We start from the raw sequence: 20,282 nt of genomic DNA on the forward strand, positions 1-20,282 counted from the left end.
TGTGGCTATTATCTGATTCTCTCTTAGTAACTGACAACAGGTACATTTTGAGACCCTCATAGACATGGTTGCCACCATGACCCCTAGCTTTCTGAACTGAGGTGGTGATGAGGTTCCCCCACGCTCACAGATTCTCTTATTCCAGGCAGGGGCCCCTCAGCTCTGCAGTCTGTGTAATTGAGATGAAAAGTGAGGGTGGACGGATAGACGCTGAGTGAATGGATGGAGTATTTAGAATGAACAGATCTTTTCTAGTAGAGAAAACACACTGGTCTAACTTACAGTAGGCCTTCCATTGGTCATCTTGGTTGATAGCAATGCTAATTGCCGTCTTTTTCCCTTTAGATAGCCTTTTGGCTGGCATTCCTCAGAAGGTCAAGTTCACTGTCACTACTGGCCATTATACAGTAAAAAATGGGGACAGCCTCCAGCTCAGCAACATAGACGCTATGCTTATCCTGTGTCCTGAGGAGAACAAAGCTGTGATCTATTCTAACACAAGAGGTAACGGGCGCTCACAGGTGGAGGTGGGCCTTTGGCCTTGTTGCATACCATCAGGCTCTAAGGCATTGTCATCTGTGCATCCTCAGGTGGCATCCAAGGACCTGTCTCCTTGCAGCTCTCTCCTAGCAGCGTTCCACCTGTAGGTGGACAGTAACCCTGCCCCTAGACGTGGCGTGACATTTGAGGGGATAGACATAGAACTGTGCAGTGCCCTTCGCCCAGGCGGTGTGTACCTTGCTATAGTCTGTGATGGAGCATTACCGCCTGGCTTGTGCTCCCTGGTGATGCCTTGGTGGCCTCCAGCCTCCTTCCACACCCCTCAACTTTCCTCTGCAAAAAGCAAAAACAAATCAATCTTTGAAGGCACTGGTTGGAAGCCCTAAAAAAATCCCATCTCCCACAGTCCCCAGCCTTGAGGTTGGGAGACGGAAGGATTCAACACTCTTCCTGAGTGGGGGTTGGTCTGGTGGTGGGATGGGGTGGGGCCACCTCACACTGGGACACAGGCCATCTCAGGTGTCTCTTTTCTGTCTTCAGACTGACCATAGTGACAATTCTTTGAGCCCAGCTCGACCAGACAGCTTTCATGCAGTGCTGCTTCGTATCAGGGGATTTTGTTCCTGATTTTCCTGTCTCCCTCCCTCTGTAATCCTTCCTGGTTACACCCTTGCAAGTGTGTACGCGCAGCAGGAGCTGGGCTGGAACTTCACTACGGGGCCGTGATCTACGAGAGGAGAAAGGAGCAAGGAAACGGAGGCACTGTGTTAAAGGTGACTTTTTCCTTTTCCTAGAAAAGGTTTCTGACGCGCTGCTCCGGGTTCAGTCATCCGACAAGGTCACCAGCATCAGTTTGCCGGCTGCACCCACGTACCACCTGATCGAATTTGAACTGGAAGTTCTCTCTTTACCTTCGGCTCCAGCAGCAGGAGGGGAGAGCACCCTGCTGGGGGTGACAGAGCCCCATGGAAAGCATAAGGACTCGCAGAAGACTGGCTACTGCATGGCTACCACGGACCACAAAGTAAGGAGGGGCTGGAGCTGTGCGGCCTATGGGGGGCAGCTTCTGCCTGTCCTTGATTTGAAGACAGCACATTCGAAATGGCTTCTGTTGAGGGGGCAGATTTCCCAGTTCCTAACACCACAGGTTCTGGTGGGGTTTAGCGTCTATATCTGTGAATCACCCCTCCTTAGATAAGGGGTACATATTGCAAAGACAGAGGCAAACAGGCTGTTAACTTTTCTGTCCCACCTTGAGGAAGGACAATTTACTGTGAGAGATACAGGTTTTGTTTAGAAGGTAGTAGGTTTGCCTCTGTGGTCCGTTTGTCCTGGTGATTAGGCTAGATGGCGTTCTGTGTCTTGGTGTGCTTCACTTTTTGTTCCCTGAAACATCACATCGTACTTAGCAAGGAAGACGTGCTGTCATTTTATCCTTTGCTATGGGTATCTATTGATAGTTATTTGAGAGATTCATAGCTTTAGTCCTAAGTCCACAGTCCCTCAGCCCACAGAACCTGCACTAGCATTATGCTTACTCTGATTTTGTCCATGTCTCGTAACACAGATATCTGTTCTGAGGGCTTTTGAACAACCCAAGGGTTGAAGTGTGTACTTGTGGTCCCACGGGACTGTCTTTCTGTCATACTTTTAAAAGCTGCTTGCTGCCTGAGGGTCTAGCTTCCAAACAGCCTGAAGGTAGTTGCTGAGATCCTCCCTTTGGGACATTGACAGGTCTTGGCACATCCTTAGCTTGTGGAGCCATTGAAAATATAATAGGCTGCTTGAGCAAGCACAGAGATAACCAAGAGCTGGGGCAAAGTGGAACGTTTATCTCCTACATGAGGCTTCTCTGTCAAGACTGGGAGAGGTGCCTGCTTCATCAACTGGGTAGAAACTGACACAAAGTCAGGCAAAACAGTGGAGCAGAGGAGTATGTTCCAAAATGAAAGAGCAAGATAAGACCTCAGCAAAAAACCTTAATGAAACAGAGATAAGTAATTCATCTGATAAAGAATTCAAAGTAATGGTCATAAATGCTCATTAACCTGGGAGGAAAATGGATGAAAACAGCAAGAACTTTAATAAAGAGAGAGAAGGCATAAAAACGTACCAAATAAAAGTCTCAGAGCTGAAGGGTACAATAGATGAACTGAAAAATACACTAGAGGGGTTCAGCAGCAAACTAGATGTCAGAAAGGAGTGGCACAATATATTAAAATGCTGGGGGGAAAAGACTTCCAACCAAGAATATGTGGCAAAGTTTTTATTCAGAATTGAAGGAAAGATAAGAGTTTTCCAGACAAGTAAAAATTAAAGGAGTTTATCACCACTAAACTGGCCGTGTAAGAAATGTTAAAGAGATTTCTTTAAGATGAAAAGATACTGTTAATTATAGTAACAGAAACACAATGGAAAGGTAATGGATTTGATAAAGGTAATGGATTAGTCACATAAAGCTAGTGTGAAGGGTTTTTTAAAAAGTGAAAATAGCTATGATTACAATTATTAGTTAAGAGGGATGGATACACAAGATAAAAAGATGTAAAATGTAATTATCTCAAAAGCAAACATTGGAGGAGGGAGTTAAAATGTTGAGTTTTAGAATGAGATCAAACTTCAGTTGTTAATCAACTTAAAATAGACTATTATAAATATAATTTGTTATATATAAGCCTCATGATAATCACAAAGCAAAAACCTATAGTTAAGTATACAAGAGATAAAGGAATATAAATATACTATTAAAGAAAGGCATCAAACCACAAAGGAAGTGAGCAAGAGAAGAAGATAGGAACAAAGACGAACTTTAAAAACAGCCAGAAAAGAATTAACAAAATGACGATAAGCATCACCTATCAATAATTACTTTAAATATAAATGGACTGAGTTCTCCACTTAGAAGACAGAGTAGCTGTATGAATTATAAACCAAGATCTGGGGCTTCCCTGGTGATCCAGTGGTGAGGACTCTGCGCTCCAAACACAGGGGGCCCGGGTTTGATCCCTGGTCAGGGAGCTGGAGCCCACGTGCCACAGCTAAGAATTCCTGTGCTGCAAATGAAAACCCCACGTAACCGCAACGGAGACCACACAGCCAAGTAAACAATAAATTAATAAATATTTTTTAAAAAGGCCCATCTTTAAGTTGCCTACAGGAGACTCACTTTAGCTGTAAGGATACACAAGCTGAGAGTAAAGGGATGGAAAAGCTGCTCCGTGCCAGTGAGAAGGAGCAGCTACACGCTTTTCAGACAAAGGGGGCTTTAGGACTGTTAGTAAGAGACAAGGCCGGGAGTTCGGTGACGGTAAAGGGGTCAGTCCATTCAGAAGGTGCCATTTGTAAGTACTTAGGCACCCAACATAGGAGCACCTAAAATATAAAGCAAATATTAACATATTTAAACAAAGAAATAGCAATATAGTAATAGTAGGGGGCTTTAATGCTCCACTCATATAAATGGATAGATCCCTCAGACAGAAAATGAATAAGGACGCATTGGCCTTAATCATGTTAGACTAGGTGGATTTAACAGACATTTACAGAATATACCATCAAGAAACAACAAAATACACATTTTTCTGAATTACACATGAAGTATTTTCCAAGATAGAGTATATGTTGGGCTGCAACACAAGCCAGTAAACTTAATTGGATGGAAATCATATCAAGCATCTTTTCTAGCCACGATGGTATAAAACTGGAAATTAATTACATGAAGACAACTGCAAAATGCACACATATCTAGAGATTAAACAACGTGCTATTGAACAGCCAGTGAGTCAAAGAAGAAACCAAAAGAGAAATAAAGACCTACCTTGAGACAAATAGACATGGAAATGTAACATATCTGAATTTCTGAGATTCATTGTGAACAGTTCTGAGAGGGAGAGTCATAGCAATACATGCTTTCCTCAAGAAATAAAGTCTCAAACAACTTTAGACCTCATGGAACTAGAAAGAGAAGAGCAACGCCCAGATTTAATAGAAGGAAGGAAATTACAGATGATCAGAGGAGAAACAAATAAAATAGAAACCAAAAAGACAATAGAAAAGATCAGTGAAACTAAGAGCTGGTTCTTTGACAAGATAAAATTGACCAACCTTTAGCCAGACTCGCCAAGAACAAAAGAGAGAACTCAAAATCAGAAAGGAAAGAGGTGTTAAAGCTGACCTCACAGAAATACAGTGTCGTAAGAGACTACTATGAATGCAGAGTTCCAAAGAATAGCAAGGAGAGATAAGATAGCCTTCTTCATGATCAGTGCAAAGAAATAGAGGAAAGCAATAGAATGGGAAAGACCAGAGATCTGTTCAAGAAAATTAAGAGATACTAAGGGAACATTTCATGCCAAGATGGGCACAAGAAAGGACAGAAACGGTATGGATGTAATAGAAGCAGAAGATATTAAGAAGAGGTGGCAAGAATACACAGAAGGACTGTACAAAAAAGATCTTCATGACCCAGATAACCACTCAGATGGTGTGATCACTCACCTAGAGCCAGACATCCTGGAACACAAAGTCAAGTGGATCTTAGGAAGCATCACTATGAACAAAGCTAGTGGAGGTGATGGAATTCCTGTTGAGCTATTTCAGATCCTAAAAGATGATGGTGTGAAAGTGCTGCACTCAATATGCCAGCAAATTTGGAAAACTCAGCAGTGGCCACAGGACTGGAAAAGGTCAGTTTTCCCAATTCCAAAGGAAGACAGTGCCAGAGAATGTTCAAACTACTGCACAGTTGCACCCATCTCACACACTAGCAAAGTAATGCTCAAAATTCTCCAAGCCAGGCTTCAACAGTACGTGAACTAAGAGCTTCCAGATGTTCAAACTGGACTTAGAAAAAGCAGAGGAACCAGAGATCAAATTGCCAACATCTGTTGGGTCATACAACCTACCAAGACTGAATTATGATGAAATAGAAAATCTGAATGGACTGATTACTAATAAGGAAATTGAATCAGAAATTAGAAAACCCCCAACAAAAGTCCCAAAACCAGATGTCTTAACTGGTGATTCTACTAAACATTCAAGTACCAGTCCTCTCAACCTCTTCCCAGAAATAGAAGAGGAGGGAACTCTTCCAAACTCATTTTATGAGGCCAGCATTACCCAGATACCAAAACCAGATAAGGACACCACAAGAAAAGAAAATTACAGACCAATATCTCTGACAAACATAGGTACAAAAATCCTGCACCAAATACTAGCAAACCAAATTCAACATATATTATGCACCATGATCAAGTGGGATTATGTGATCTTGTTGATAGATACAGAAAAGGCATATCAAAATTCAGCATCCATTTATGATAAAAAATTATCAACAAAGTCAGAATAAAGGGAATGTACCTCAACATAATAAAGGCTGTATATGATGGGCCTTCAGCCAATATTGTACTCAATGGTGAAAAGCTGAAAGCTCTTCTTCTGAGATTAGGAAAAAGACAGGGACACTCGCCACTTTTACTTAATATAGTATTGGAAATTAGAGCAATTAGGCAAGAAAAAGAAAAGTCATCCCTGTTGGAAAGGAAGAAATAAAACTCACTATTTGAAGATGACATGATATTATATATATTGAAAAATCTAAAGATTCCAACAAAAAACTATTGTTTGCTTAGTCTTAGTTGTGTCCAACTCTTTGTGACACCATAGACTGTAGCCTGTCAGGCTTCTCTGTCCATGGGGATTCTCCAGGCAAGAATACTGAAGTGGGTTGCCATGCCCTCCTCCAGGGAATCTTCCCAACCCAGGGATCAAACCCAGGTCTCCTGTATTGCGGGTGCATCCTTTACCAGCTGAGCTACCAGGAAGCCCCTTTTTATATATAGAAAAATCTAAAGATTGCAACAAAAAACTATTAGAACTAGTAAACAAATTTCATGAAGTTGCAGGATACAAAATCAATGTGCAGAAATCTGTTGCATTTCTTTACACTAATAAAGAGCTGTCAGAAACATTAAGAAAATCCTGTTTTCAATTGCATCAAAGAATAAAACACCTAGGAATAAATTTGACAAAGAAGGTAAGAGACTTGTGTATTGAAACTGAAAAGACATTAATGAAAGAAATGGAAGAAGACACAAATAAATGTAAAGATATTGCATGCTTATGTTTTGGAAAAATTACTACTGTTCAAGTGTCCATACTACCCAAGGCGATGTACAGATTCAGTGCAGCCTTTCTCAAAATTCCAATGGCAATTTTCACAGGAATAGAAGAAATAATCCTAAAGTTTGTGCAGAACCACAAAAGTCCCCAAATAGCAAAAACAGTCTTGAGAAAGAGGTACAAAGCTGGGAATAACATGCTCTCTGATTTCAAATTACATTACCAAGCTATAGTAATTCAGTGTTTATGATACTGGCATGAAAATAGACACATAGATCAGTGGAACAGAATAGAGAGCCTTTAAATAAGTCTTTGCTTATATGGTCAATTAATTTATAATAAAGGATACAAGAATATATGTTGGAGAAAGGACATTCAGTAAAAGATATTGGTAAAACTGGAGAGCCACATGCACTGTACACAAAATGAACTCAGAATGAATTAAAGACTTGAAAGTAAGGCCTGAAACAGTAAAACTCCTGGAAGAAAGCGCAGGTTCTTGACATAGGCCTCGGTGATGATTTTTTCAATCTGACACCAAAAGCAGTAAAAGCAAAACTAAACAAATGGGGCTCCATCAAACTAAGACGCCTCTACCCAGCAAAGAAACTGTCAGTGAGGTGAAAAGGCAGCCTGCTGAGTGGAGGACAGTATTCCTAGATCATATATGTGATACGTGTCTATATATAAAGAACTCATACAACTTAATTACAAAAAAAAAAAAATCCCAATTTTAAAATGGGCAGAAGATCTGAACAGACATTTTTCCAAAGAAGACATACAGAAGGCCAACAAATTCATGAAAGAAATGCTCAACATCTCTGATCATCAGGAAAGTTTAATCAAAGCCACAATGAGATCACGTCTTATACCTGTCGGAAGGGCTGTTCTCAGGAAGACAGCAGATAGCAAGTGTTGGCGGAAAGATACCCCTCCTGTATTATTGGTGGGGGATGTAAAGTGGTGCAGCCACTGTAGAAAACAGTATGGAATTTCCTCAAAAAATTAAAAATCGACCTGCCATACAGTCTCGCAATTCTACTCCTTGGCATTTTTCTGAAGACAACAGAAACACTAACTCAAAAAGATATCTATACCCCCATATTCATTGCAGCATTGCTAATAGTAGCCAAGATATGGAAGCAAACTAAAGTGCCCACCAATGAATGAATTAAAGATGAACACACACACAAGAATATTGTTCAGCCATAAAGAAGAATGAAGTCTCACCATTTGTGACAGCATGGGTGGAGGATGGATCTAGGGCATTCTGCTGAGTGAGATAAGTCAAAGATATACAGTATGTGATCTAACATATGTGGAATCGAAAATAAAAATGTAACAAGCTCATAGATTGAGAATAGGTTGGTGGCTGCATGAGGTATGGAGAAGGGATTGAGAAAAAGGGCTGAATTTTTTTTGTTACTTATTTTTGTTTTTTGTTACTTGTGCAAAAAGAAGTATATGCACAAAAGCAGTAAGATAAAAGGCTAATAAATGCAGTCATTTCAAAAGGATTATGGCATCAAATATCAGACAGGGCAGCACCTGAAGAATAATGTTTTAATTTTCAGTCCTTGGAATTTCTTCCCTCCTTACCTGATACAGAGTTCAGAAAGTAGAGACACGACTTATGTATATCAATATGTGCACGCTCTTTACTCAGTATATGCATTTGTTCCATGAGGGAAATAAATAGAACTTTGAGACCTGGTTTCTGCCCTTAAGAAAGTTAGTATCTTGGTCTCCACGATGTCCTCAGATTGATTGGTTTTCAGTTATGTGGTTAGTGTCAAGTGGATTAAGAGTTCGGATAATTCGTTTAATTTTATAATAGTCAATGATTGATTAACATCTGCACATATGTGACTAAAAGCACTTTGTCATAACCTCCTGCATGTTAACGCATTTAGTGTTGTGGCCACGTGTATGTGAGAATAGTGTGTGTACGTTTGGGGGGGTGGTATCTGCACTTTCAGCTGTGGTGTCTGCTTGGGAGCCATTGAAACTGCCAGTGACTCACTTTTCTCTCCTTCCTTTGTGGTATGTTCAGTGGAGTTTTTCTTTCTGAATAAGGAATGGTAAATGCATTAAACGTCTAGGAAATTGGCAGCCACCACAGATCTGGATGGCTAGGGGTGGCAGTGGCTGTCCCTGTGACAAGTGGTCTGGAGACCTGTTCCGTGTTTCTCCTCAGGTGTCCATCGATTGCCCATGGTCCATCTACTCCACCGTCATCGCGCTCACATTCAGCGTGCCCTTCAAGACCACGCACTCCCTGCTGTCAGCTGGGACACGGTAAAGGACGGCGGGCCCTGCTCCTTTCCCAGTCTCCCCCACACACAGGCCCTGTTGCTCAGAGCTTGACTTTGGTGACACTGACCATGTTTTATCACAGCCATAATGCTGCAGTCCACCTGTCAAATTCACAGTCATTCCCTGGATCCTAAGTGCCCAGGCCCTATTCAGGTTTCCCCAGCTGTCTCAGGAGTGAGTTTGTACAGCTGGTTTGTAGGATGTGGGATCCAGACAAAGTCCCCTCTGTTTCTGAGATCCCTTTTTATCCCTCCTTCCCTGTTTTCAAGACACTGGCCCATCGACAGACCTGGGTCAGCTGCCATCCTGGATTCCACTGATCACATCCTCATGGGTTTGTGCAACTAGTTCCCTGGCAGCTGCCATCTCTTACCTCAGAGGTGGGCTTTTCAACTTCAGCTCTTCCGATGCTCCCTTAGGTAACCCCACGTGGTGGGTGTTTGGCAGCACCCCTGGCTCCCCCACTTTTTGCCAGGGGCACTCCTCACCCTCCCCACCCCCAGTGTGAGAACCACAGATGTCTCCAGACATTGCCCCCGGTTAAGAGGCGCCGCTTTGGAGGCTTGACCGCGTTCAGATTCAGTGTCTGAACAAGGAAGTCTGCGGGTGTCGTTCCGCACTTCGTCTGTCTGGGCATCGGGAGACGTGGTGTCTGGTGCTTGGAAATACCAGCAGTGGACTTTGCAGGTGGTGCCAGTGTAGGGGACACAGGCTTCATCGTGGTCTGGGAAGATCCCACATGCCACGAAGCAACTCAGCCTGTGCGCCTCCACCACTGAGCCCGTGCCCTGGAGCCAGGGAACCACAACTGCTGAGCGCACGTGCCCTAAAGCCCGTGCTCTGCGACAAGAGAAGCCTGTGCACCGCAGCTGGAGAGAGCGGCCCCTGCTCTCCACAACTCGAGAAAGCCTGAACAAAGCACTGAAGACCCAGTGCGGCCAAAAGCTAATTAGGAAAAAACAAAAAAACACCAACAGTTCTACAGATATTAATGATTCAACAATACTGTAGATATTAATGGTTAAAAACACCAATGACTCTACAGAGAATCTGAGTTGTTGGCGTTTGAGACTGATTTTTCAATATTTCTCTTATGTGTAACAAATTCGAGTTAGCTCTACTTACCTAGTTGAGTTTGTTACAGTTATGCTTCTGTTTTATGCTTTGGTTTTTTGGCATAAGGCGTGTGGGATCGTAGCCTTCCCCACCCCACCCCCCGCCCCAGCATTAGAAGGTAGAGTCTTAACCACTGGACCACCAGGAAAGTGCCCGTGTCGTCTTAACACAGGTAAAGTGCATTTGATAAAGTTCTCAGGCTGATTCATGTCAATGTATGGCAAAACCACTACAGTATTGTAAAGTAATCAGCCTCCGATTAAAATAAATAAATTAAAGGGAAAAAAGGCAGAAAAAAAAATAAAGTTCTCAAACATCAGAATCTTTCTTTCTTCTTTAGGAAATACGTTCAAGTATGTGTCCAGAATTTGTCAGAACTTGACTTTCAACTGTCAGATAGTCATCTTGTAGACACCCATGATAGTACTGACCTGCAACTAATACCGCTAAACACGGAATCTGAACAGGTAAGCTCTCAGCAGAATGCAGAGCGAGAATAAGAGTGTGCTGTCATTGATGGAGCTGACCATGTGCAGGGAGGGGCCACGCAGGTGGTAGTGGGACGCGCACGCCCAGGAGGAGCACCCTGACACGCACGCTCAGGGTTCTCTGTGGGCCAAGGGGCACAGCTCACAGAGGAGGAAACATATTGTGTTTTTAGCAAAATTAAATCTTCCTCTTGTCAGACTCCACGCACAGATTTACTCTAAGCTCTTCCTTGAGTCTCATGGTGATGCATGGACGCCATCACCCAGCAACAGTGGCTGCTGCGTCCTGCCCACAATCACAGGCTGCCTTGCCCAGTGACGGGCTCTTGGGTGTCAGGGTAGCTTCGTAAAGGAGTCATGTTCGTGTTCATGCTGCCTGGCTGAATCCTGGCCCCGCCTTTCTGTTCATTTGTTGTGTATGTTTTTAGACAGTCAGCGCTGAGTGTTTAGAAGATCAAAGGTTTTCTTACCTGATGTCTAGCATTTTCAAAGGGCTTTCCCCACATTTGGCCCACTTCAGTGCTTCCTGAGTCTGTCCACACTTACAGATATGGACTTGATGCCAGAGGTGGCGTCAGTTCTTTTCCCCACTTCACTTAGTGGTAGATCATAGCGATTGTCATGGTGTAAAGGTGTCCCTGTAATTGTTTGATGACGTTTCCCACTTTGGAAACATATGGGATACTGTGTACCAAGAGATATTCTTTACCCCTGTGCTGTGGAGCTTATGGAATCATAAGAAGTCAAACCCTTTGACCAGTTCCGGACAGTCTGCGGGCAGGGCCTCGGGAGGTGCTGGGAGGCGGGGCTGCGGCAGCACACCAGGTGTGCCTGGGGACAGCCTCCCTGCTCCCTCCCCCTGGCCTGGTGGGGGCACACACATGCTTGCCCTGAGCGTCTGCGGAGTGTGTGTATCTGCGTGTGCATGTGTGCGTGCACACAGTGACAGCTGACTCTCTTGCAGTGCATCCACAGCAGGCAGGCCGTGTTCTTTGTCTGGGAGCTGAAGTGGACACAGGAGCCTCCCCCGTCTCTGCACTGCTGCTTCTCCATCGGATTCTCCCCAGCTTCCGAAGAACAGCTGTCTATCTCCTTAAAGCCCTATACCTACGAATTTCAAGTGGAAAATTTTTTTGTATGTATTGCCTAATTTTTTTGGTGGGGTTCTGGGGTGGAAGCATGGAAGGTGATGTCATATTCTTTACCTTCTAAAAATCAAACAGACAAACTCTTCCAATATAATGAAGCAACCTGTCATGAAAAAGAGCTAGCATTCAGGGCATGGAGGCAGTAGCCAGCTGTGGTTAGAGCCCTGGTCCTCTCAGGTGGCTTGTCTGCCCTTGGGGCCCTCCTGCATGACCCCCGCAGGGCGTGACCATCTCCAGAGAAAGGACTCCAGCCTCTCCTCCCTGTTGTCTCCCTTAGTTTTTTAAAAGAAAGCAGGTTTTCTTTAACCTGCACATTAGGTGTGGAGCTAAAAGCAGCCTGGAGTTAGGTGAGTCAGGGCCATCGCGTGATGTTTGTTTAGTGAGATGATTGGGTTTGGCGTTAGGTAACCAGAATGTGGATACACAACTTTGTGGTGTTTTCTTCTCTTAATGATGGAGATTGTCAAGCAACACTTTATTTGAGGAGGTGTTTGTGCGTATAGCTCTTGATATTAGCAGTTTTTTTAATACCTCCTTCTGACCAAAAGACTATCTAAACCCACCTGTTTTCTTGAGTGTTCCATATTGGCCTTAGAATTAAACATAGCCCCTAGCGTAGTTCATCATTTTGTTGGACAAGCAGATGCCCCTTTGATGTGGTGATAGCTGTTGAACATTAGATTATTCACATGGTGAAGAGTCTGCAGAAACTTAATGTGGTTTGCTTACTGCCAGTGACGATGAACTCGTTAGCAGATTCCACTGGTACTTTTTCGCCTTTTTTGCTTCCTTTTCAAATTGAGCATAGGAAAAATTTTCCCTTAGAACTGTACAAACTTAGTAAAAAAGCCAGAGAAAAATACCTGGTGGATTGCTCTCTTCAAAACTGGTGTTCTGAGAATCAGAAATACAGAATTATTATTTTCTTTTTTTAAAGTTTCATTTCTGTACCATGAAGTTCCCTGGTGGTACAGATGGTAAACAGTCTTGCCTGCAATGTGGGAGACCTGGGTTTGATCCCTGGGTCAGGAAGACCCTCTGGAGAAGGAAATGGCAACCCACTCTAGTGTTCTTGCCTGGGCCATACTGTAGATGGAGAAGCCTGGCAGGCTACAGTCCATGGAGTCACAAAGGGTCAGACCCGACTGAGCGACTAGCACTTTCACTTTCACCATGAAGTTCACCATTTGGGGTGTTTGCTTCACTGAAGTTAGTATCTTGAAAGAGCTGGGCCACCAGCACCACGATCGTATTCATTCTTCCGAGAAGAAAGTCTGTGCCCATTCACACGCCCCCTTCCTCCTCTTCTCAGCCCTGAGCTACCCCTCTCTAGAGCAGGGTGCCTGAGCCTCGCCTGTGCAAGGACAGTCACATTCAATGTGATCTTCTCGAGAGTGACTGTTTTCACGTGACATGATGTGCCCGTTCATTTTGGAGAGTGTGTTAGTACCCCATCCTTTGTTACGGCTGGGCTCCAGCCATGGGCTTCCCAGGCCGGGCCTCTTCCCTCCGCCCCGCTGGTGTGGCCGTTCTCTCCCGTGGCAGTGGGACTGCCAGCACGTGGAGGGCAGGCCCTCGTCCCGTGTGCAGGTTTGGGGCCTTTGTCCTGGGTGGTGGGCAAGTGTGAGCAGGTGTGACTGTCAGGTAGGAAGGTCACAGAGAAGGGAACATCGTGGAGAAGGTTCAGGATGGACTTAATATGGGGTAGTTCCAAGGAACTCTGTTCATTTTGCTGGTTGTGATAATGGCGTTGTGTCTTTTAGTGACACATCTGAAGTGTCCAGGGAGACGTGGCAGGTCTGGAACCTGCTTTACAGTAGCCCTGGCAGATACGTTAGTGTGTTTTGGTGGGGAGAAGAGGCTCATGAAGCACCACGCTGGTCCGGGACCTGGTGACAGGCCTGTGCAGAGTCACCGGGCCAGCCTCTCTCCTCCTGAGAGGCTTGACCATGTTCACATTAGGAAGATTTTAAGGCTCTTGGGGTGGGACTTCCTGAGGACAGGTCTCCACAGGGACTCAGTCAGTCAGAGGGAGCGAATGCACAGCTGCTCCTCTGGTCCATTCTTGAAATTTCAAGTCTGCAGGCAGCACCGTGACGGCCTCAGAGAGCCGTCGTTCAGATTGTTGACTGTCTCTTTGCCCTCTCTCCTTTCTGGGCCAGACCTTGTACAACGTGAGAGCGGAGATATCCCCGCCTCCGGGCATGGAGCACTGTAGGACGGGCTCACTCTGCTCCCTGGACGTGTCCATCACGCGGCTCTCGGACCTCCTAGAGGTGGATAAGGATGAAGCCCTGACGGAATCTGACGAGTATTTTTCAACAAAGTTGATGTATGAAGGTGGGTCCGGAGGCTTCTTTCCCTTGACTTGTGTTCGGCCCTGTTGTTCACCACGTGCAGTGCTCCTCATCTGAAGGGAGAAATTCTAGAATTGAAAGAGCACGTTTGAATGTCCCAGTGTACGATGTGGCCCTGGGCTCCCAGGGTGTGGAACCTGGTTCCTGCAGAGCTGTTCCCCTGAGAGGTGTTGGAGCAGCTGTGGGCTCGGGGCTGAGCGCGCAGCGGTGCCTGGAGCTGCTCTGTCCTCTGCCCGTGAGTCAGGCCCCCCTCGCTCAGCAGGCCGGGTGTCCTGTGCTCATCTCCCGCCCTGTCCCTCCAGCCTCCTTTCACCCCTCTGCCCCGCCCCGCCTCCCAGACGCCCCTCTACAGCCCTCCTCCTCGCGGGCCTGGGCTGCTGCTGTAGGATTCTCAGGTTTTGGTGTCAGGCCCTTTATGCTCTAAAAATGGTTAGGGAGGCAAGTCTTCATTTACTTTCTTTAAGATATTAGGAGAGCCATTACATGATAGTACTCCTGAGAAATAACTTTTTTCCAAAACAATAAACACAGCAAGAAGAACGATGTTTTGCTGTCTTCACATCTCTCCGGTGTCTGCCTCCCGGAAGGTGCCTGAGTTTTTCCCATGTGCTGCGTTCAGTCTGGTGGAGGCCATGGGAGCCTCCTGTCCCGCGTAGATTCGTAGTTGGTAAAGGAGGACTCTTGTTACAGCCTTCAGAGGACTGGGCCACTCCTCTGAGCTTCCGCTGACGCTTGCCACGGGCCGGTTTCTCACAGGCCAGCTGCGGCTGGACTCTGAGATGTGTGAGCAGCTCACCTGGTGCTTTCCCCCCGTCCTGCATGTGGAAAGGCTCTCAGCTGGGCACCGTTCCTCCCCTCACACCCCGGGCGTTTGTGAAACATGATTGCTGAGTTGTGTGGATCCACTGCACGTCGGCCCTTCTTGCTGTTGACAGTCGCGCGTTCACACTGGTTCTGGGCTCATCACGGCACTCTGAGTTGGGACACTCCCACGCTCACAGTGGCAAATGCACATTTCGCAGGATGCTGAGTTTCGGTCAGTTTCGAACTGTACCACGGGCAGCCTCTTCCATGCACCAGGCTTGTGCTGTTGATTTTTAAGAAGGCCTCTGCCAAATTCCTGAGACTGAGAAGCTCGCTGCCGAGGGCTGCCAGCCAAGTGCCCAGTGACCTGTGCTGGGCCTGGGCCTGTGTCCCCTGGCACAGGAGGCGGGGTGGTGGGTGCACGGACCTCTCACTACTGTTTTGCAACTTCTTGTGAGTGTGTGATCATCACAGGGTTAATGTTAAAAAAAAGATGTGTACGAAATGGTTGAATGAATTAGATTTTGACTGGTGCGTGAAGAACATCCTTACTGGAAGCAGCAGTTTTTTCCCCTTGAGTTTGTAGTGGTGCTCCGAGTGCCAGTGGGACCCCGGCTAACACTCAGGCCTGTGGGTTTCCCACCAGAGGGCATGCCAGCACAGTGAGGACGGGACACGTGCCCTCATGGGTGCCCTGAGGACCAGCTCCAAGAGCCGCTGCTCCAGTGTGTCCCTCCCGGATGCCGCTTTGGCCTCTGCACGTCCTCAAAGCTCCCGCGGCCTCAGCGGCAGGAAGCTCGCCCTGCTGCCCCTCCTTCCTCGTCGGCCTTTGCTGAGCTGATGAGGGTCCTGCCCTACGTGCCCGTGGGTGGCTGCTCGTCCAGCGTTTGACTTGCACTGAGTTACATCAGTCACGGTCTCGCAGCGACCCTAGCAGCGCCTGCCGTATGTGCAGCCTCCCTGTGGTTCCCGAAGAGTAGCTCTGTGCTTCACATGTACCTTTTCTTCCCCAACCATTGGGGGCTGAAGCGAGCGGCAGCGCTGGGATCAGATGTGCTGGTCAGTACCATGTGTGACGGAGGAGCCAGCGCCCAACCCCATCCTCACTCCTGATGCTGCCTCTACAGTGCTGGTGGGAGGTTACACTGCACTTTCAAGGGGATATCAAGGCAGCATTGACTCTGCTTACTCACGAATGTGAGGAGAAAGAAGCCATCTTCCCCCGTGTAGCCAGCCTGTACCTTCCTTTCTCAGAGGTGTTCTTTGAGATGCAGCTCCAGGGCACCAAGCTATGGGACAGACCCCCACTTCTGGACTTCACTCTGGAGCGTGGACTGACTGCCTCTTCCTTTGGTGTGAAACCTGGAGGCCCTTTCTGGGTAAACACGCTGCTTTCCCTCTTTGTTTCAGTTGTAGACAACAGCAGCAACTGGGCAGTGTGCGGGAAGAGCTCTGGAGTCATCTCCATGCCCGTGACGGCTCAGGCCACGCACCGTGTCCACATGGAGGTGATGCCGCTCTTTGCGGGCTACCTGCCGCTCCCCGACGTCAGGCTATTCAAGTACCTCCCCCACCACTCTGCGCAGTCCTCACAGCTGGATGCAGGTAGGGACCCTGTTTGGTAACGGACGCAGCATGCCCTCGGTGCAGGATGTGTGGCAGCTGCATGCTGTTCAGCAGCCCCACACTCGCAACCCGGGTGCTCTAATGCCAAATACTTGGTCAGGGTCACTCGTCCTGGGCCCCTGCTCCTGAGGGTGACCCACCCGGGACCCGTGTGCTGGGATCTCACCAAAGGCGTGGTGGCTTTTGACATCCTTGTGCCCTGAAGGGCAGCTTGGGAGGCGGGTAGCTCCCCGGGGTGGGGAGAGGCCGCTGCAGAGCAGCCTCTGTCTCACTTACTGTTTGTTTTGCAGACAGCTGGATAGAAAATGACAGCCTGTCGGTGGACAAGCACGTGGACGACCAGCTGGACAGCGGCAGTGTCAAGAGCAGGGGCAGTGTGCACTCAGCTGCCAGCAGCGAGCACAAAGGCCTGCCCATGCCCCGGCTCCGAGCACTGCCCCCCGGCCAGGCCTTCAACTCGAGCGCCGGCACGCAGGTCCTGGTCATCCCCAGCAAAGACGACCACGTTCTTGAAGTCAGCGTCACATGACGCACAGGGCTCACACAGTCCCCGGGCCGGGTGTGAGTGCGCCGGAAGGACCCTGACTCGATGGCGGCCTTCTTGCTCTATCTGCCTTGTGTGACTCTGCCTGGTCCTGGGAGCGTCAGAGAAGTCCCCGTGCTCAGCTGGCGGTTTCCTGTCACCCAGGGTGTCAGAGGCCGCTGACTTTCTCACCCCTGCCCCGTGATGTCCTCCAGGTTTGCCCAGAGCCCTGCCCCCTCCCTCCTCGTCCCTGCTCCCTGAAGAGCTTTCTAGAGCCCACTCGCCTGAGCAGCCTGTCATCTGCCAGTTCCTCACCTGAAGCCCAGGTGTCTTTCAGATGGACACACACAGGCCCTGTGGACTTGTCAGTGACACGTATGCCTTTCTGGCTGCTCAGTTTCTGGACCAGGTGGGCTTGTATGTCTCCTCAGGAGGAAAGCACAGCCTTTTACCCCAGATCATCTGGTTGTGCTTTCCTAGAATAACTCCCTTTCTAGGCAGGGGGTTGGGGTGAGGAGGGAATAAAACCCCTTCTGTGCCTTGGGACGTTAGACTGGGAGGGCCTGGAGCATCCAACAGCTGGAGCCATTTTAAAGGTACTTAAAGACTAGACCAGGGCATAAGAAACAACTCGGCACTGAAATAATTTAGGAATAAACATTTCTGTAACCCTTTCTCCCCTTTCCCCCCATGTGGATTAGGTATCATAGGCACTTGGAATTAAATATATATTTATTTTAATTATCATTTTATATGTGGGGGTTAATATGTTGTGTTTTTCTCTCACCTTTCAAGTCTTTACATGTAATTGTTACTGTATAATCAGTATTTTTCTTTTGCACCTTAAGTCTCAGAAATTAAGAGGTTCCAGTTAAATGACAATTAGAGGGGTCTTCTCAGCGTATTTCTAGTCTGGTTGTATGAGGGCAAGAGTCTTGGACTATTACTCTACTGCCTACTACGTGGCAGTCATACCATACAAATGGGTTAATCTGCTTTAGGTTGTACATTTAATTGTACATATGGTTGATTTATTATTTTTAAAAATACATACTAACTGATGTTTATGTATAAGTTGCACCAAAAATCAAGGACAAAATAAATGTGTGTTTGTTTTTATTGGTGTGAAAGTCACAGCTTGTAAATAAGTGTTGTATGTATTAAACCTTTTCCAGCTCTCCAAAGCGATGTATTTTTGTACATATGAAATAGAGAACTCTTAATTCATTGGGAAAGTGTGCTTGGAATTGAACCTGACCAGATTAATGCAATGAGTGTAGTCAGTCCAGCAGAGGGTGGGACCTCATGAATAACCTCAAAGGTGTGAGCCTAAAGGAGGCTTCTGCAGCCACCACTGTCCCTGGCTATCACCTCCTGGTGGCCTGGGGGCTGGAAGGCACAGGGCAAAATGAACAGAGAACAGAGCATCACAGTCTCTTTAGTACGTGGTCTTCCGGCTTGTTTAACAAATGAAGGTGGTGATCCTTGCTCCCCTTGTTTTCATTTACAGAAACTGCAGAAATGTACAAAGAAGATAAATACCGGTACATTTAATTAAATTTTTCAGAAATTTACCTTCCTTATGTGCAGTTTAAAGCTAATAAACTAAGCAAATTAGAAGTTCAGAATCCAATGGTAGTTTACAGTTTCTAACATGAGTTTGTTTTATTGTAAAAATCGATGATTATCCTACAGATCCGCCAAGCCCAGTGAATGAAGAGATCTTTGAGATTTTATTGTGTCGGAAAAGCCTCTCACCCATCTGCATGGTGAGCCTCAAGAGTCCAGGACGGCACCTCCTCCATGTATGACCTTCCGGAGGGGGATGTGGGTCTGTGCTTCCCGATACCCAGTTGACTTTTGTGCTGGGTTCTGATTCCACTATGAAATTCTCTAATTACATACATATTCAGAAGGGAAAAAATGAAGTGGAAGTACAAAATAAATATTCATGGTGGTTTCTTACGTCTGAAAATTGAATGACAGGAAATTTATCACAGGTTTATATTTCTCCTTGTTGATTACCCGGAAGATCTTTTGCAGTCTAAGTTACATGGGTACCTCTGTTGTTAGTTTTTTAACATAAATGAAGAATGTCACCTAAAACTTTTTATTTTAGTCTAAAAGGCTGTAACTGAATTTTTGTTGTGTTTAAAATAAGGTTTATGTGTTTGAGACAAGCTGGTTTTGTAGGTAAAAATGTAAAGCCAGGTATCGAATGTGCATCCTAAGAAACAGTATGCAGCCATTTTACAGATATCTGTGGAAGATGTAAATATTAGCAAGTGGAAAAGAAAATAAGTTATAATTTTGGTGAATTTCATAGGGTCTCCTATGACTGGAAAAATTATAACTCTTGTTTTAATGTGAAAATTCTTGTATTTAATCTGAAAATGATTTCTACCTGCAACTCCATCATCAGCTCAGCCTCTCGTGGGCTGGGTTCTCATACTGGTCTTAGGTGATGGGGCTGGGTATCCCAGAGTTGGCAGAGAAAAGACACACAGGCTTCTAGTCAGTTCTGTAGTGTTTAAAATAAAACTGAGTTACAAAATGAAGTTAAACACTCCAGGTGTGTATATGAAATGAAAACTTGTACTACTTTTTATAAAACAACAAACTAACCTGATCTAAATGTTTTATTGTCAACTGTAATCTTTAAAATAAATCCTATGTGATTTTAAAATTTGATTTTTCATGAAAATGCCCCTTTCTCTAAATGTATTCACCCTGTGCACCAGGCTGTAAGACCTGAGAGTGTGGTCAAGATGGTTTGCTGGCGTTCAGCGGCTGGAAAAGGTGACAAGTTGGTGACTTTGATACTGCAGGTATTAACTCCATTTTCATAGTTTACTATGAAAGTCATTTTTCACATTATTCTGTAATATATTGTTAGACTAAAGCCATTGTACTACGACTGTTTAAAATGTAAGCATTATAATTCTGAAAATACACATTTTAAGAAGAAACCTGCTGTTTTGGACTTCATTCTTATCCTGTGGCATATGAAAATTGAGTATGTAAAAAAGAATATTCTTGTCTTCTTTCCCTAATCCTTGTTCCTGACTACTAAACATTAATTATTTTGGGATAGCATTAAGGGTCCTTTCTCACAACTTACTGCCCAGTTGTTGTTTGGTTGCTAGGTCGTTTCTGACTCTTGCGACCCCGTGGACTGGATAACCTGACAGGCCCCTCTGTCTATGGGATTTTTCAGGCAGGAATACTGGGGCAGGTTACCATTTCCTCCTCTAGGAGATCTTCCCGACTCAGGGATGGAAGC

The 20,282-nt window shown here is 45.8% G+C and overlaps 1 protein-coding gene across 1 annotated transcript in view; it reads left to right on the forward strand.

Moving 5' to 3' along the window:
- Positions 1-19,968, forward strand: part of TRAPPC10 (trafficking protein particle complex subunit 10) — a 74,552-nt gene extending 54,584 nt beyond the window's left edge. The window contains exons 16-23 of the mRNA XM_020883575.2: positions 346-504; positions 1,296-1,525; positions 8,819-8,919; positions 10,394-10,520; positions 11,506-11,676; positions 13,852-14,029; positions 16,261-16,455; positions 16,767-19,968. Of these exons, the coding sequence (XP_020739234.2) occupies positions 346-504; positions 1,296-1,525; positions 8,819-8,919; positions 10,394-10,520; positions 11,506-11,676; positions 13,852-14,029; positions 16,261-16,455; positions 16,767-17,005 (1,400 nt within the window). The 3' untranslated portion in view covers positions 17,006-19,968. The remainder of the gene's footprint in view (positions 1-345; positions 505-1,295; positions 1,526-8,818; positions 8,920-10,393; positions 10,521-11,505; positions 11,677-13,851; positions 14,030-16,260; positions 16,456-16,766) is intronic.
- The last annotated feature ends 314 nt before the right edge of the window (positions 19,969-20,282 follow it).

This window comes from Odocoileus virginianus, chromosome 4, assembly GCF_023699985.2.
Source record: "Odocoileus virginianus isolate 20LAN1187 ecotype Illinois chromosome 4, Ovbor_1.2, whole genome shotgun sequence".
NCBI classification, from domain to species: Eukaryota; Metazoa; Chordata; class Mammalia; order Artiodactyla; family Cervidae; genus Odocoileus; species Odocoileus virginianus.